This window comes from Bos grunniens, chromosome 7 (genome assembly GCF_055505025.1).
Source record: "Bos grunniens cultivar Pamir isolate PY7600 chromosome 7, Bosgru_T2T1.0, whole genome shotgun sequence".
NCBI lineage: Eukaryota > Metazoa > Chordata > Mammalia > Artiodactyla > Bovidae > Bos > Bos grunniens.
Window position 1 is genome coordinate 107,935,054 of NC_141171.1, and position 17,865 is coordinate 107,952,918.

The following is a 17,865-nucleotide window of genomic DNA, read 5'->3' on the forward strand; positions in this document are numbered from 1 at the left end:
TTCGATTCCTGGGTCAGGAAGATCCACTGGAGAAGGGATAGGCTTCCACTCCAATGTTCTTGGGCTTCCCTGGTGGCTCAACTGGTAAAGAATCCACCTGTAATGTGGGAGACCTGGGTTGGGAAGATCCCCTGGAGAAGGGAAAGGCTACCCATTCCAGTATTCTGGCCTGGAGAATTCCATGGACTGTATAGTCCGTGGAGTCACAAAGAGTCGGACACGACTGAGGGACTTTCACTTTGCTAGTGGAAAGCCATTGGAGGGTTTGAGCAAAGGAACGACATGAACTTAAGTTTTAGGAGTAGAATTCTGGCAGCTTTGTTGAGAATAATATGAGTGGTTGGGGAGGGATGGAGGTACGATTACTTCTAGGCTACTGGAGTGATCCAGGAAAGGGCTCAGTGCTTTCTTGGACCTGGCTGGCAGCAGCAGAGGTGATGAGAAGTGGTCAAATTCTGGGTATATATACACCATTGATTCTTGTTATTTGTGGTAGTTACATTCTATGAAATCAATGTGAATACTAAATTAGCATTAGCTGATTACTGAATCATTGCCTTGGGTGAGGATAACATAAGAAATTGGATCTCTTTAAGCAGGGTCACTGGCACCCCACTCCAGTGTTCTTGCCTGGAAAATCCCATGGATGGAGGAGCCTGGTGGGCTGCAGTCCGTGGGGTCACGAAGAGTCCGACACGACTGAGCGACTTCACCTTCACTTTTCACTTTCATGCATTGGAGAAGGAAATGGCAACCCACTCCGCTGTTCTTACCTGGAGAATCCCAGGGACGGGGGAGCCTGGTGGGCTGCAGTCCGTGGGGTCACACAGAGTCGGACACGACTGAAGCGACTTAGCAGCAACAGCAAGCAGGGTCCCAGCATTTTTGACAGTTGATCAATACACCACTTCATTTTTTGTGTGCTTCTGTTTAAAGACACCTTCTTCAATGTATATTGTTTACTCATCGATATTAAACTCACAGCTAGCAGTGTTGTGATTCATGGCTCAGCAGGGCTGTCTGACACACATTTGCTCCGTAAGACATCACAGGCTTCCTGAGCACAAAAGCACCAGGCGGCACTTCGGCACAGCGCTGGGGATCGCTTTAAACAGCAGAACTACCAACAAAAGGATCATAAAAAAGTGTTTCTGCCGTCTTTATTAATTTTTCTTATTGTGTAAGTATACCTGCTGTGAAACATACATATTAAAACCAAGTTTTTTTCCTGTCACTGAGACTTTTTATCTCTAGGCTAAATAACTGAATTTTTAGATATAATGAACATTTAGATACTTATGAGCTTTAATGAGTTTTTACAACTTTCTATTTTTAATTTTGACATTATTTTGGAACAACAGAAATTTTGGAAGATTAATACAAAGAATTCTCATATATACTTCAGCCATGTTCTACAAATATTAATGTTTTACAACTTTATCGTTTTCTCTGTACATGAGAAGGAAGCTGAAAACTGGTTCCTCTGTCTTTTTGGCATGTTCCTGTTATTTATTGAACACTTATTTTCTGGCTCATGTTATACTTTTCCTGTCCTGGGTTTTGCTTCATTTCTCTAAGGATCTGTAGCTTTCACTTAGTGGAAGATGATAGTTAAAAACCAGTATTTGGCACTGGGTGTGCTCATCGCTGCTGGGATGTCTTTGTTCTCAGTCCTTTCAGTAGACGGAGATAGGAAATCAGCAAGTGCACACACACACACACGCATACCTCTGTGCCTGTGTCTGTGTCTGTTGCTCTGTCTATATTGATACTGAAGTATTCACATTGATACTTCTAATTCTACTCAAACACCAAACAGTTCATTCTGTCTTTTCCAATTTACATATTTGTAATCTCCTTCTTTGACAGTGAGAAACCTGGCTGCTATTATTTACAGTCTACTTACCTGTTCAGTCCTAAAAGGTGATTTCAGAATTGCTAACTTATGCCTCTGAAAAAAAGAAATCTGCCTACTGTAGTTCAGTATTTGTTTAGAGCTTTTTGCCTTTTGTCTTCCACTGTGGTCAGATATTGTTTGCCAGATTACTTGGATTAATTTTTTCCCCCCACTATTTACATTACAAACTGGGGAAAACAGTTTGGTTCTTGTTTCTTGTTGTCCAGTTGCTCAGTCATTCTGACTCTTTGCAACTCTGTGCGCTGCAGCACGCCAGGCTTCTCTGTGCTTTCCTACTCCTGGAGCTTGCTCAAACTCATGTCCATTGAATCGGTGATGCCACCCAACATCTCATCCTCTGTCTTCCCCTTCTCCCTTTTCCTCCTGCCCTCAATCTTTCTCAGCATCAGGGTCTTTTTCCAATGAGTTTGCCCTTCACATCAGGTGGCTGAAGTATTAGGGCGTCAGGATCTGTCCCTCCAAAGAATACTCAGGGTTGATCTCCTTTAGGATTGATTGGTTTGATCTTGCAAGCCAAGGGGCTCTCAGGAGTCTTCTCTGGCACCAAAGCCAAGGGGCTCTCAGGAGTCTTCTCTGGCACCAAAGCCAAGGGGCTCTCAGGAGTCTTCTCTGGCACCAAAGCCAAGGGGCTCTCAGGAGTCTTCTCTGGCACCAAAGCCAAGGGGCTCTCAGGAGTCTTCTCTGGCACCAAAGCCAAGGGGCTCTCAGGAGTCTTCTCTGGCACCACTTTTGTTTCTATTGTCTCCCATTTTAAGTTGCATTTCCTCTCTTACCCTAGTTGACTTAATTTATTTTGTTAATGATTAAACATTCAGTTCAGTTCAGTTCAGTTGCTCAGTCGTGTCCAACTTTTTGCAACCCCATGAACTGCAGCATGCCAGGCTTCCCTGTCCATCACCAACTCCCAGAGTTTAGTCAAACTCATGTCCATTGAGTTGGTGATGCCATCCAACCATCTCATACTTTGTTGTCTCCTTCTCCTCCTGCCCTCAATCTTTCCCAACATCAGGGTTTTTTCAAATGAGTCATTTCTTCACATCAGGTGGCCAAAGTACTGGAGTTTCAGCTTCAGCATCAGTCCTTCAAATGAATATTCAGAACTGATTTCCTTTAGGGTGGACTGGTTGGATCTCCTTGAAGTCCAAGGGACTCTCAAGAGTCTTCTCCAACACCACAGTTTGGCGCTCAGCTTTCTTTATAGTCCAACTCTCACATCCGTACATGACTACAGGAAAAACATAGCCTTGACTAGACAGACCCTTGTTGGCAAAGTAATGTCTCTGCTTTTTAATATGCTGTCTAGGTTGGTCATAACTTTCCTACCAAGGACTAAGTGTCTTTTAAATTTCATGGCTGCAGTCACCATCTGCAGTGATTTTGAAGCCAAAAAAAAAAAAAGTCAGCCACTGTTTCCCCATCTATTTGCCATGAAGTGATGGGACCAGATGCCATGATCTTCATTTTCTGAATGTTGAGCTTTAAGCCAACTTTTTCACTTTCCCCTTTCACTTTCCTCAAGAGGCTCTTTAGTTTTTCTTCACTTTCTGCCATACATACGGGTGGTGTCATCTGCATATCTGAGTTTATTGATATTTCTCCCCTCCAATCTTGATTCCAGTGTGTGCTTCATCCAGCCCAGCATTTCTCATGATGTACTCTGCATATAAGTTAAATCAGCAGGGTGACAATATACAGCCTTGACATACTTCTCTTCCTATTTGGGACCAGTCTGTTGTTCCATGGTTAGACATTAATGGTTCCAAAAGTCAGAACTGTATAGAACTATATTCTTAGAGAATATCTCCATCATTTCTCTTTATTTCTTATATAAAAATCGTAATATTATGATATGCTTTTTCATTTTGTTTTCCCACCTGACATTGTGTCCCGAAAGATCACAATATTTCAGTTTGTAGATTTCTTTGTTATTCTTTTTAACTGCTGTGTAGCACTTTATTATAAGTTATTCAAGCACTTTTTTATGCATGGGCATGTTTCAGTTTTTTTAAATTATTTACACTACTACCATGAGTAAACTTGTACATAAAGTTTTTTCTTTAATTGTTGAAGCAATATCTTTATTTATGAAGCAGTACCTTAAGTATAAATTTCTAAAAGTGTGAATGTAGGGTAACAATATAAATGTGTGTGTAGTTTTGTTAGATATTGCCAGATTTCCTTCTATAAAAATTATACCAATTTACATTCCCACCAACTATGTATAAGAGTATTGATTTCTCCACATCATTGTCAGAACAGTGTTTGTTAATTTGGTAGGTAATTTTAATTTACATTTCTTCTACTATGAGTGAGGTTGAACATCTTTTCATATCTTTAAAGGCCATTTAAAAGTAATTTTTAGTGAATTCTTTTGCCCATTTTTTAAAATTGAAGTTCAATTTTTTTCCCTATAATTTAAAGAATTTAAAGATATATTACAGTGAATAGTCCCTTTTCTGTTATACATGGGACACAAATTTTCTGTGAGTCTGTTGGTTGTTGTTTGACTTTGTTTATAGTCTTTTTTTCCACAAATGATGATATTCTGCTGCTGCTGCTGCTAAGTCACTTCAGTCGTGTCCGACTCTGTGCGACCCCATAGACGGGGATTCTCTGGGATTCCCTGGGATTCTCCAGGCAAGAACACGGGAGTGGGTTGCCATTTCCTCCTCCAGTGCATGAAAGTGAAAAGTGAAAGTGAAGTTGCTCAGTCGTGTCCGACTCTTAGCGACCGCATGGACTGCAGCCTACCAGGCTCCTCCATGCATGGGATTTTCCAGGCAAGAGTACTGGATGGGGTGCCATTGCCTTCTCCCAGTGATATTGTAGCTACTCATAAATAAACTGAGAAGTAAACTATTCTTTGTCTCTGTCCCGAGTCTTGTGTCTTTTGCCCGCATCCATGAAATTGAGGCAACCCAACTTTTTAGCTTGCTGAGTAGGGTACAGTCTCATGCCTTTCACTTTTGTGACAGAAATATGCTTCCTTACATTTTTGTTTGCTTTTCTGTAGGATTTTTTCCTTTCTCCCTTTTCACAGTTCCTTCGTGTTACCATTCCTCCCTCTAAAGAATCACCTTTCTAAGACTACGTCTCTTGTCTTTCACGTGCATTTTAAAGTCCCTGTCTCGAGGTCAGTTCTGTGATCAGCCATTACACTTTTTCAGTATTTTCACATGTAGGGTAGACCTCCATATTCTGATGGTGGTTTTAGATGAGTCTTAGGCATACTGCTAGCTCTTGTATGTCTCTCTTTTCTCTTCCGTGCATTTTTCTTTTCCCTTTTTCCCCCCCAGAACAGTCTTTGGTGCCCATGAAGGCTTGCAGTGGGAGGATGCAAGATCATTTTAAAAGATTTGATGTTTATTTTTCTAGTCGCTGCAGATTTAAACTTTGAACATTCTCTGTTGTACTGAGGGTGCAGGTTTCATTTGTTTTTCTCTTTGTTCTTTGTTATATTCTTAGATAATATGTGGGAGATTCAGAATTATGCAGCTGCCCCTATTGTAGCTGCTCAGAATCCCCCATTCATAGCGTTGTTATTAGGAATATAGATTTGACCATGAAATATCATTCAGTTTGTAGGTTATTAAAAGACTGAGGGTCAATTGAATCTAGCAGTCACTCTGTACAAGGAAATGACATTGCACAGAGCTAGGGAGCTTGCTTTTTAAAGCTATTTTATATTGAATTTTAAAATATCACTATTTTAGTTCTTTGAACAGTCTAAAACCTGTAATGCATTTCAATAAATATTTCTTGATTGATACATAAAGTTCTGTTGTACTAGTATGGATGCATCTCATATTTTTTAATACCTTACAGGAACATACAATCAAAAAGGTTGTTTTCCGCTGCCCGAATTCTGTCTTCTTTGTTATTAACTGTGCGTTTGACAGTTTTCTGCCATTTAATTTCCATCACAACCCAGTGGATTGAGAAGGGCAGACAATTTAACTCCCAGGATTAAAAATTAAAAGCTGAAGTTTATATTAAATGACATGCTTGGATTGTACAGCTAATCAAAGGAGAAACCGAGATGAAAAGTGACTTCTTAACTTTGTTGTTGTCAGAACATCACTGAGTAAAATAGATAGCTTATTCATGGTTCCCACATAGATACTTGTTTCCACTTTAGCTTCCATGAGAAAAAGACACGTGCAGACGTTTGGGCGGAGTGACTTGTAAGTTAAGATGAATTCTTGTTCATGTTCCTCTTACTCAGAGTAATGAGTATTGTATAGTTGAGGAATGTTTTGAAAGAAAGGAAAAATGTAAGGTGATAAAACATTTATTTATCCACATCAAAGCAGAGACTACTTGCGGGCACTTTACTTTTGGAAAATAATCACTTCTCATTTGTTACCCAGAGGCTTTTCACCATAATATTTAACAAATGGTAAATGCTTCAGAGGTTTTTAATAAAAAATACTTGACTTTCTAGACTAACTTAATGACTAGTCTAGCCTGTCTCCTGTAAATGTCAAACATCCATAATTGAGTTTTGCTAGCTTCATAATATTGTTTGTGGCATGACATGTTGTCTACACACTCTGTTATTACAAACATTAAATGGGTTTGTCAACAAGTGGAGGAAAAAGAATTGTGATTTAGTCTGTTTGTGAATTTTGTTATGTGGAGGAAGAAAAATTGGATGTTTTTCTCCCTGATAATTGACACGTAGAATGAGTCCATGCCCTGCTTCAGTGCTGGTTGTCGTTAAAAAAAATAAAAGCATACATCACCAGAGGTGTGATTCTGTGTCTGTCATGAGAATTTATTTACTGTGTGTAGTCCACATTAATTTTAAGCTAAGGTATGGTTATTTAAAAGTTAGGAAAGTATAATGTTGATCTGAGATATCCTGAACTAAAATGCTGTGCAGCAGGAATCATGGTACATAGTTTTTTTGTAATATATTTTGTTAAGTGAATAGAATTTTAAAAAATTTAGTTATAACTGGTTTTCACACAGTATTACTATTTCTTGAATTTACTTAAATAGTCTCTTTGGAACCCTAAATATTTTTAAAAACAAGTCAAGTAAAAGTACACTAGACTCTCTTTTCAAATGACGGCATGTTTTTGATGCTTTTGAAACGTTTGTGAATGTCTCCAAGGGAGGATGTACCGGGCGCGTGCACACGTATAGCCAAGTGCACGGTGTCTGTGAGCCTGGGGGACAGCAAGCTGCACGAGACGTTCCCCTGGTGTGTTTCAGTGTTAGACCCAGAGCTATTTTAAAAGAAATTTTCATCTTATGTATTATTATTATTATTTTAATATAATGGATTCTGCCTTGGATGTTTTTAAAGGCTTTTAATTGTTTTCTACATTTGCAGACGACCACTGGTAAGCTGTTCATAGACTTTGCTATGACAGCCTTCTTCACATTGTTGGTCGTACACTGTATCTGATAAACCGTGTCGTCACCCAGTCGTGTCCGACTCTTTATGACCGCATGGACTGTAGTCCACCAGGCTCCTCCGTCCATGGGATTTTCCAGGCAAGAGTACTGGAGTGGGTTGCCATTTCCTTCTCCAGGGATATCTGATAAAAAAAAAAGAATTAGCTGGGAGGTTCTTAAGTTTTCTAATATTATTTTGGATTATAAAATTTTAGCCAAGTGTGGCATATTTCGTGAGTCATTTCTATACCAGCTAGAAAGACAGATGGGTCGTGTACAGCTTAGAAATCTGTACAAATAGGAAGACAGATGGGTGGTTTAAATGGTTTAAATGTCTCCATGAAAATGTTTGTGTGAAAAGCTTAACTCCTGAAATTATACTAAAAATATCTAAGTAATTAATTGGGAGTAATAGAGTTTATACAAAGAAAGCAATATTTTTTAAGGAGGGGGAAAAATGTGGAATTCATTGAATTTGCTAGTTATAATTTGAAGCTTACAATAAAAATAAACAATTAGAATGCAGTTAGAATACAGTCCCCAAAGAGTGCTGCCTTGTTTTCTGATTATGGCCATGTGGACTCTAAAAGACTTCTTTATTACTTGGAGTTGATTTAACTGCCTAATTGTATGTGAAATTTTGACATATCTGTTGTCAGAATTTGTTGAATATCAAGCAAGAGCACCATAAATCTGCTTAAAAATGATGAAACCAAACCCAACCCAAACAGAACCAGCTCTAAGAAAAGGACCTTAGAAAGGGCTGCTCTGGCAATTTCTGCAGCAAATTTTCATGGACTTTGACTGCAGCAGGTGTTCAGGCATTAGTGTGACTTAGCTCCCAGCTGAAAGATTTGTTCCTGTTTGATTGGGTATACAGTTTGGATCTCAGGTGACAGCTTCATATGGGAGTCTCTGCCTGAGTTGTGTGGGTTGGTAGAAAAGGGGATTGTTCTTTTAGAGGAAGGCTGCGGGACTGATCATAGATGTATCAATTGTACTGCCTTTTGGAGATTTTTTTGGAAATGTATTTCTGCAAGAAGGATGTTAAGTAGCAATGTTTATGGGCAAATTATTTTTACAGAGTATTCGATGAAGAAATGATTAAAGTAACTGAACCTGTAAGCAGATGTGTTCCTAAGAATGTTTAAAATCATTTGTGATTATTATTATTGAAGTGTCTTATTAATTGCTAAGTTAAAAAATTAGCCTTCATGTCATGCAAAGTAAGTTACAACCACTTTAGGAATTTATATTAACAGAGGACAAAAATATATTGGTTTCTGAATGAACATTTTTAAAAATTAAAAATTCAGATGATAGAATTTTTTTTAAAAAAATCACAGCATCCTTCTCTTAATAAGGATAAGAAGTTTTAAATGAATTTATTTCAGTTATATATTTAAAATTTTATATGATTATTTACTAGTTCGTGGCATATAATAATATGGACTTCCCTGGTGGCTTAGACGGTAAAGCGTCTGTCTACAACGCGGGAGACCTGGGTTTGATCCCTGGGTCGGGAAGATCCCCTGGAGAAGGGAATGGCAGTCCACTCCAGGACTGTGTGTGTTGCAATCAGAAAGTGAGAAAACCTACTTCTTTGATAGCTAGTGTTACCTTTTTCTGATCCCTTCAGATCAGAACTGAATTAATATATTTGCTCCTACTGTAGTATTAGGACTTCTTTCCAGTCAGCTATGAAAGGGCTTAGGAAAGACACTCTAGTGATTAAATTATTTTCTCATCAATGAGTTCTTTATGTTATAAAGTGAAATAGGTTATCCAGGGCAATATTTTATGAATAGTTTGGATAATTATTAAAATATCCTCATGTGCACGAACAAGCTAATGTCTGTAACTGGAGAAGTCAAGCCGCACTGCAGCTTCCCTGGAGGAGTCAGTGATGGTTCTAGTGTTTGGAAACACTAGAATTTGTTGGTAATAGAGACATGCCAGTTTGCTGGAAGGATTTGTTCACTTTTTCACCAGCTGAATGTGGTTCCTTTTCTTCAGAATTAGCAGAGTGATGAGAAAGACAAAATTGTTCCAATTCTGTTGGTCTGCCTGAGGAAGTCTGATGCCTCCTCTCTTTGCAAAAACTCTGGGTTCTCTGTTTTTGGCCCTGGGCTGGGGATTTTTTTTTTTTTAATTTTCACTTGAAAATATTTTTTTAATATATAAATTTATTTATTTTAACTGGAGGCTAATTACTTTACAATATTAGATTGGTTTTGCCATACATAAACATGAATCCGTCATGGGTATACACGTGTTCCCCATCCTGAACCCACCTCCCACCTTCCTCTCCATACCATCCCTCTGGGTCATCCAAGTGCACCAGCCCCAAGGATCCTGTATCCTGCATCGAACCTGGACTGGTGACTCGTTTCTTACATGATATTATACATGTTTCAATGCCATTCTCCCAAATCATCCCACCCTCTCCCTCTCCCACAGAGTCCAAAAGACTGTTCTATACATCTGTGTCTCTTTTGCTGTCTCGCATATAGGATTATTGTTACCATTTTTCTAAATTCCCTATATACGCATTAGTATACTGTATTGGTGTTTTTCTTTCTGGCTTACTTCACTCTGTATAATCGGCTCCAGTTTCATCTACCTCATTAGAACTGATTCAAATGTATTCTTTTTAATGGCTGAGTAATACTCCAATGTGTATATGTGCCACAGCTTTCTTATCCATTCATCTGCTGATGGACATCTAGGTTGCTTCCATGTCCTGGCTATTATAAACAGTGCTGCGATGAACATTGGGGTACACGTGTCTCTTTCAGTTCTGGTTTCCTCGGTGTGTATGCCCAGCAGTAGGATTGCTGTCTCCAACAGGAGATGCTTTTCAGACTCCTGTCTATAGGGAATACCCAAATGGGTGCTGAGTCTAAACAGAGTGGAAGCAGAGAAAAACCTCTTGCATCAAGAATTCTCAACATAAGATTTATTTGGGGGGAAGGATTCATTTGGTGAGCTCTCCTTGGATAGAGGGCAAAAACTTTTTATGAAGTCTAGATAATTGACAAGAAATATTTTTTCCGTTTGCTTCAAAAATTGAAGATCTGCTTACAATTTTTATTTGTTTGTATCATCATTCATTTATATTGTCAACCTGTAAATATTTTCTGAATGATTTTAGTAAGGGAATCATAGAAATTTCTTATTACTTTGTCATCTTCTAGACTTGTTCTGTATCAAGTCTAAATTTCTCTGCTTGATCTTCAAGTCATTCACAACCTAAAACTATCTGAGCTATGCAGCTTATTTCCTTCGTTTCCTCAAAACTTGCTATCTTTGAGCTATTGATTTGCTTGCCTATGTAACATTGCTTATTCTCTCCATGTTTTCACTCAATATTCCAAATCACCAGACCATGGGCTATTGTCAAAGACTCTGTTTTGCCAAATGCTGAATTCCCAATGTCTAGCACAGTTCCTGGGGATGAGCAGGTAATGATATTTATTGAATGAAACGAAGGAAGAAATGGAGAAAGAGAGTGAGGTGAAGGAACTATTATTGTCTCTCCTGTCTTTCTTATACCTTTCCAGACTTGCCTTATCTTTTAAGGTCTGTTTTCTCCACAGTCTCCTCTGACTTCCCTGGTCTTGACTTACATCTCAAAAGTAGACCTTCAAATTTAACATTTTTACAAACTTTCTTGTTCTCTTGGCTATGCAGTTTCACGTGCACTGTCATTCCATTTGGTGTAAGCTCCTTGAAGATGAGAAGGAGCGTATATCTGTACACTTTTTCAAAAAAAATTGTATATTGACCTTTATTCATCAAACAGCTCCTGCAGGGTACACTGGCTTCAGAGCATCCTTTGTACAAAGTACTGACAAATAAACATAATATGTGTTCAGTAGCCTTTTGATTATTCATAAAATGGGTGAGATAACATGAATTAGTGGTAACTCAGTTTGCATATAGTGAAGATAGAACTTTTAAATTATCTCTTAACTTTATTCAACTTTTTTTTTTTTTCAGGGAAAGAAACTGAAAAGGCTAAGGAACGTTACGACAAAGCCACAATGAAACTCCATATGTTGCATAATCAGTATGTTTTGGCACTGAAAGGGGCACAGCTTCATCAGAATCAGTATTATGACACTACGCTTCCTCTGCTTCTCGATTCCTTACAAAAGATGCAAGAAGAAATGATAAAAGCACTGTAAGCTGCATTTCCCATTTGATATAAACGTCCTTCCTGAAGTGATTGTAGCATTGCTTTTTCCTCCTAGTTAAAAGTTTTGTATAAAATTTGTCTTTGTTTTGTAAGCTGTGTCACTGGACTAGCTCAGAGGGTGTTTCAGACCTTTTCTCCCTCGGTCCTTCTTGATTTTCCTGTCTGGTATCCCTTCATCTTATGCTCACTCACTCTTCTTTTTGTATATTTTTGTTTTGCTCCAGTTAGCTGGAAATTTAAATGAAAAAAAAAAATCATTGTTTTGATAAGCATTGAGAAGTGGATGGAGAAGGAAATGGCATATCTATCTGTAGACCACTGAATGTTTAAATTTCGAGCATCTGATAAGCCCAAAGGAAATTATTTATTTATTCATTTATTTGCCTGCTTCTAGTTGTATGAGATTACAGTGAACACATGTTTATTGGAATTGTCTGTATGCAAAGCACACTGGTGCTTGGGGATGTAGAGATGAGTAGGGCACAGTTTTTGCCTTCAGGGAACTAACAGTGTTGGTTAGTAATTCACATGCATACATGTGTACCATACATATCAATTCCGTACACCACCCTCTGGTAGACTTCATCTCATTATTAATGCTGGTGAGTCCCCATTTTTCCAGTAAAGGATAAAGTGATTTTAGTCAACTTGAATATGTCAGCATTTAAGGGTATTGATAAAACAGTGAGATGCCTACTTAAAGTATTTAATTAGTTATGTCTTCTTTAAATTACATATTATTGACTTATAAATTTATATTTCCTTTCCTACTTTCATTTTATGAATCAATGTTTTCTCAAACTCCCCATATGAATGTTCAGTAACAGTATCTTTACCATTGTGAGAACATCCTTTAGAGACATTTAATAATTTTACAAGTGTATTATCTTTACTGTCTAGTAAATTTTTTTAGATCTAGCATTTAAAAATATAATATCACTAAAATTAAATCCTTTGTCACACTCATTCATATAACATTAGGAGACTTCTTTTTTCCCCCAATTTGTCTTAAAGATGAGTGTTAGCATTATAACCACTTACTGTATTGCTTTATAAGAATTGTCTAGAGAGGCTCTTTTGCATTCATATCATCCAGTACTTCCAGCTGTGAGGCTCCAAGGATATTTACTAAATCTGAATTAAATTTTTCTACCTAGCTCTTTTCTTTCAATTGTATCTATCAGGTGATTTCTGTAATCATTCAAAATTAGCATTGCCTGAAGCAGTTTGAATTTAATTTTTTTGTTTTTTTACCCAAATAGTATTTCACTATTCAAAATAAAGTAAAAGAATTCTTCAAAATACGAGAGATTTTGTAAGGATTCCTTTTTGTGACTGAAGATTTTGGAAAAGAAAATCAGAGTCTTATATTTATTTGGGTACATGCAGGATAAACATGTCTGTCCACACTTTTTAAGGCTACTAAATGAGCAGTTGTGTATTTTTATAGCATAGCATTATCAAGTTGAGGATTAGGGTCTTTGCAACAGAATAGTTTTCTTTTTGCACTTATTACATTAGGGTAATAACTGTTACGATCGTTTTTGCTACTGACTGGTGGTCAGAAGAGATTGAAAAGTCATTGGAGATATAAGCCAGATAAACTCTGAGTATAATATGGAAAAGAACAGAGGCTGAGGAGCAAGAGAAGACCCAGGAGGTAGGGCTTGTGAGGAAGCCGCACACAGTGAAAGTAACATTCTGGACACAGGATCTGACCCACAGGTCATGTGACGGGATCAGCCTGTCTGTGGTACTGTTTACAAGTAGCAAGTGATCAGTTCAGGCTTACATTTTTGTATGTTAGATAGATGTTGAAAAATATAATGTTGTAGATCATTTGCAATTATTCTGTTCTATCAAATGTAAATTGTTAATGCATACATTTTTATACTCCGTTTACTTCACTATCCAGGTAAAGGAAATAAGGTGGTGCATGGAGCCACCGTCTGTAAAAACTGGCGTTACATTTCTTTTTTATTGTTCTATTTTTATCGTTCTATTGTTCTAAATCCTTTCTGGGCCTGTGTTTCCCTGATAAAACTTTAAAATGTTGTAAAACTTTCTTCTTTTCAGAAAAGGTATATTTGATGAATACAGCCAGATAACTAGTCTTGTTACAGAGGAAATAGTGAACGTTCATAAAGAGATTCAAATGTCGGTTGAACAGATAGACCCTAGCACAGAATACAACAATTTCATAGATGTTCATAGGTATGTATAGATACTTTCATTCTTCTTTCAGTATTTTTGACAGTATTATTTTTTGCCATGTGTTATTTAATGAATTAAAATAAGAAATATTGACGAACTTTGTTAGGACATAGGCTGTTTCATATTAGTCTGTTTTTAATTATTTTCAAAGTCCTTTCTCAGTGATTATAACTTTTGATATTTAATTTATATAATGATCTTTAAAAGTTTTTCAGTTGTTACTACATCATTGCTTAAACCCATATTTAATTCATGAAGTAATATTTTCTTTTTAACAATTATGTAATAATAATAAACCTATTGTTTTCTGTTTGTGTTAAATTTTACAGTGATACTACATTTATTATGTTTTCATGTATGCATCATCTTATTTTAAATTAATTATCATCAAAGAAGGAATAAAGCAGATTAATACCTGTATTCTACAAATGAGGAAACTAAGCTGAAATTACTTGACTAGATCTTTGAGGCCTAAGGTTTAGTTTGATTTATACTATTTATTTTTGCTCTACTTTCTTAACATAATTTTAAATAAGAACAAATATTCTGCCTTTAGTGTATACTAAGACATATTATGATAGGATATTCATATTGATCAAAATTGTTTGGCATGCTTTACTAGAACAACGGCTGCTAAGGAGCAAGAAATTGAGTTTGATACGTCCTTACTAGAAGAAAATGAAAATCTACAGGCAAATGAGATTATGTGGAATAATTTAACAGCAGAAAGTTTGCAAGTAATGTAAGTATTTATAAAATCTGAAGCTTAAATATTAGTGTTACTATTTATAGTTTAACTTTATCAGATTAAAATTCCAATTTTTGTTTTCTTGAAAGTAATGAAAAGTAATTAAAAATGAACTGCTTTTTGTTTGGTCAAAGTAAAATGTTGTGAGAAATATGTTAACTTTACCTATTATCATCACTAATTTTGGTAATTCTGAGAATAAAAATTCTGTGTGATGTTACATTCATTAGCCCAATTATTAATGACATAAGAATATTAGAATAACGTTTTATTTTTTCCAAAATTTATATAATTTTTTAACCCCATTTCATGCTTTAAATGGCAGAGATATTTGGAAATGAGGACAATGAGTATTAGAGATAAAAAGAGACTTGCAGATGTCAAAAGCATTTATTATAAAAATTTGACTTTTCAGTTTTCTCTTTAAGCAGAAATGTCTTCTGTTATAGATTGTTATAACACTTATAGACTATTATAACTGTTATAGACTATCATTTGGCCTTGGAGTACAGAATGAAGTGGGGCAAAGGCTAATAAGACTTTTGCCAAGAGAACGCACTGGTCATAGCAAACACCCTCTTCCAACAACACAAGAGAAGACTCTATACATGGACATTACCCGATGGTCACCAAAATCAGATTGATTATATCCTTTGCAGCTAAAGATGGAGAAACTATACAGTCAGCAAAAACAAGACTGGAAGCTGACTGTGGCTCAGATCATGAATTCTGTATTGCCAAATTCAGACTTAAATTGAAGAAAGTAGGGAAAACCATGAGACCATTCAGGTATAACCTAAGTCAAATCCCTTACGATTTAACAGTGGAAGTGACAAATAGATTCAACGGATTAGATCTGATAGAGTGCATGAATAACTATGGACGGGGATTCGTGACCTTGTACAGGAGCCAGGGATCAAGACCATCTCCAAGAAAAAGAAATGCAAAAAGGCAAAATAGTTGTCTGAGGAGGCCTTACAAATAGCTGTGAAAAGAAGAGAAGCTAAAGGCAAAGCAGAAGGGAAAGATATATCCATTTGAATGCAGAATTCCAAAGAATAGCAAGAAGAGATAAGAAAGCCTTCCTCAGTGCCCAGTGCAGAGAAATAGAGGAAAACAATAGAATGGGGAAGTCAAGAGATCTCTTCAAGAAAATTAGAGATACCAAGGGAACATTTCATGCAAAGATGGGCTCAATAAACGAAAGAAATGGTATGGACCTAACAGAAGCAGAAGATATTAAGAAGAGGTGGCAATAATACACAGAAGAACTGTACAAAAAAGATCTTCACGATCCAAATAATCACAATGATGTGATCACTGACCTAGAGCCAGACATCCTGGAATGTAAAGTCAAGTCGGCCTTAGGAAGCATCATGATGAACAAAGCTAGTGGAGGTGATGGAATCCCAGTTGAGCTATTCCAAATCCTGAAAGATGATGCTGTGAAAGTGCTGCACTCAATATGCCAGCAAATTTGGAAGACTCAGCAGTGGCCACAGGACTGGAAAAGGTCAGTTTTCATTCCGACCCCAAAGAAAGGCAATGCCAAAGAATGCTCAAACTACCGCACAATTGCACTCATCTCACACACTAGTAAAGTAATGCTCAAAATTCTCCAAGCCAGGCTTCAGCAATATGTGAACTGTGAACTTCCTGATGTTCAAGCTGGTTTTAGAAAAGGCAGAGGAACCAGAGATCAAATTGCCAACATCTGCTGGGTCATGGAAAAAGCAAGAGAGTTCCAGAAAAACATCTATTTCTGCTTTATTGACTACGCCAAAGCCTTTGACTGTGTGGATCATAATAAATTGTGGAAAATTCTTCAAGAGATGGGAATACCAGACCACCTGACCTGCCTCTTAAGAAACCTGTATGCAGGTCAGGAAGCAACAATTAGAACTGGACATGGAACAACAGACTGGTTCCAATTTGGGAAAGGAGTACGTAAAGGCTGTATGTTGTCACCCTGCTTATTTAACTTTTATGCAGAGTGCATCATGAGAAGCACTGGGCTGGATGAAGCACAAGCTGGAATCAAGATTGCTGGGAGAAATATCAATAACCTCAGATATGCAGATGACACCACCCTTATGGCAGAAAGTGAAGAGGAACTAAAGAGCCTCTTGATGAAAGTGAAAGAGGAGAGTGAAAACATTGGCTTAAAACTCAACATTTTGAAAACTAAGAACATGGCATCCAGTCCCATCACTTCATGGCAAATAGATGGGGAAACAATGGAAACAGTGGCTGACTTTATTTTTCTGGGCTCCAAAATCACTGCAGATGGTGACTGCAGTCATGAAATTAATAGACGCTTGCTCCTTGGAAGAAAAGTTATGACCGACCTAGACAGCATATTAAAAGCAGGGACATTACTGTGTCCGTCTAGTCAAGGCTATGGTTTTTCCTGTGGTCATGTATGGATGTGAGAGTTGGACTGTGAAGAAAGCTGAGCGCTGAAGAATTGATGCTTTTGAACTGTGGTGTTGGAGAAGACTCTTGAGAGTCCCTTGGACTGCAAGGAGATCCAACCAGTCCATCCTAAAGGAGATCAGTCCTGGGTGTTCATTGGAGGGACTCATGTTGAAGCTGAACCTCCAGTACTTTGGCCACCTGATGTGAAGAGCTGACTCATTGGAAAAGACCCTGATGCTGGGAAGGATTGAAGGCGTGAAGAAAAGGGGATGACAGAGGATGAGATGGTTGCATGGCATCACTGACTCAATGGACTTGAGTTTGAGTAGGCTCCGGGAGTTGGTGATGGACAGGGAGGCCTGGTGTGCCGCAATCCATCGGGTTAAAGTCGCAAAGAGTCAGACGTGACTGAGTGACTGAACTGAACTTACAGACTATTATATCAGTTTCTTTTCCACTTTTTGTTACTACTGCATAAAATTTTAAAAGGGTTTTGAGAAATCTTAATTTTTTTTCTTTTCAAACATTAGAAAACATAATTAAGGCATTCTTTTAAAGTAAATTTAGGACTTCCCTGGTGGCTTCTTGTAAAGAATCTGCCTGCCAATGCAGGAGACATGGGTTCAGTTACTGGGTCAGAAAGATCCCGTTGAAAAGGAAATGGCAGTCTACTCCTTTATTCTTACCTGGAAAATCCCATGGACAAAGAAGCCTGGCAGGCTTCAATCCATGGGGTTGCGAAGAGTCAGACATGACTTGGTGACTGAACAACAGCAACAACAAAGATATTGAAGCTGTCTCCTGGTTTTTTTCAGGAATGACAGAAAGAAACTAAAATTTGTTGGTAAGTGTTGTATGTACCTATCCCTGTGTGAAAAATACAGCTGGACGTTTTCTCCGTTTCTCTTCAGTTTTGCACATGTTATATCATCTGACTTAATGAAATTTTATCTCAAAAGA

The 17,865-nt window shown here is 37.5% G+C and overlaps 1 protein-coding gene across 21 annotated transcripts in view; it reads left to right on the top strand.

Moving 5' to 3' along the window:
* Window positions 1-17,865, top strand: part of FER (FER tyrosine kinase) — a 458,023-nt gene that overhangs the window by 104,498 nt on the left and 335,660 nt on the right. For all 21 annotated transcript variants that reach the window (XR_015168399.1, XR_015168400.1, XR_015168396.1 and 18 more), the window contains 3 exons: window positions 11,327-11,510; window positions 13,602-13,739; window positions 14,362-14,481. Coding sequence is in view for 15 of the 21 variants with exons in the window: in XM_086413354.1 (XP_086269480.1) it covers window positions 11,327-11,510; window positions 13,602-13,739; window positions 14,362-14,481 (442 nt within the window). In the remaining 6 variants the exon portion in view is untranslated. The remainder of the gene's footprint in view (window positions 1-11,326; window positions 11,511-13,601; window positions 13,740-14,361; window positions 14,482-17,865) is intronic.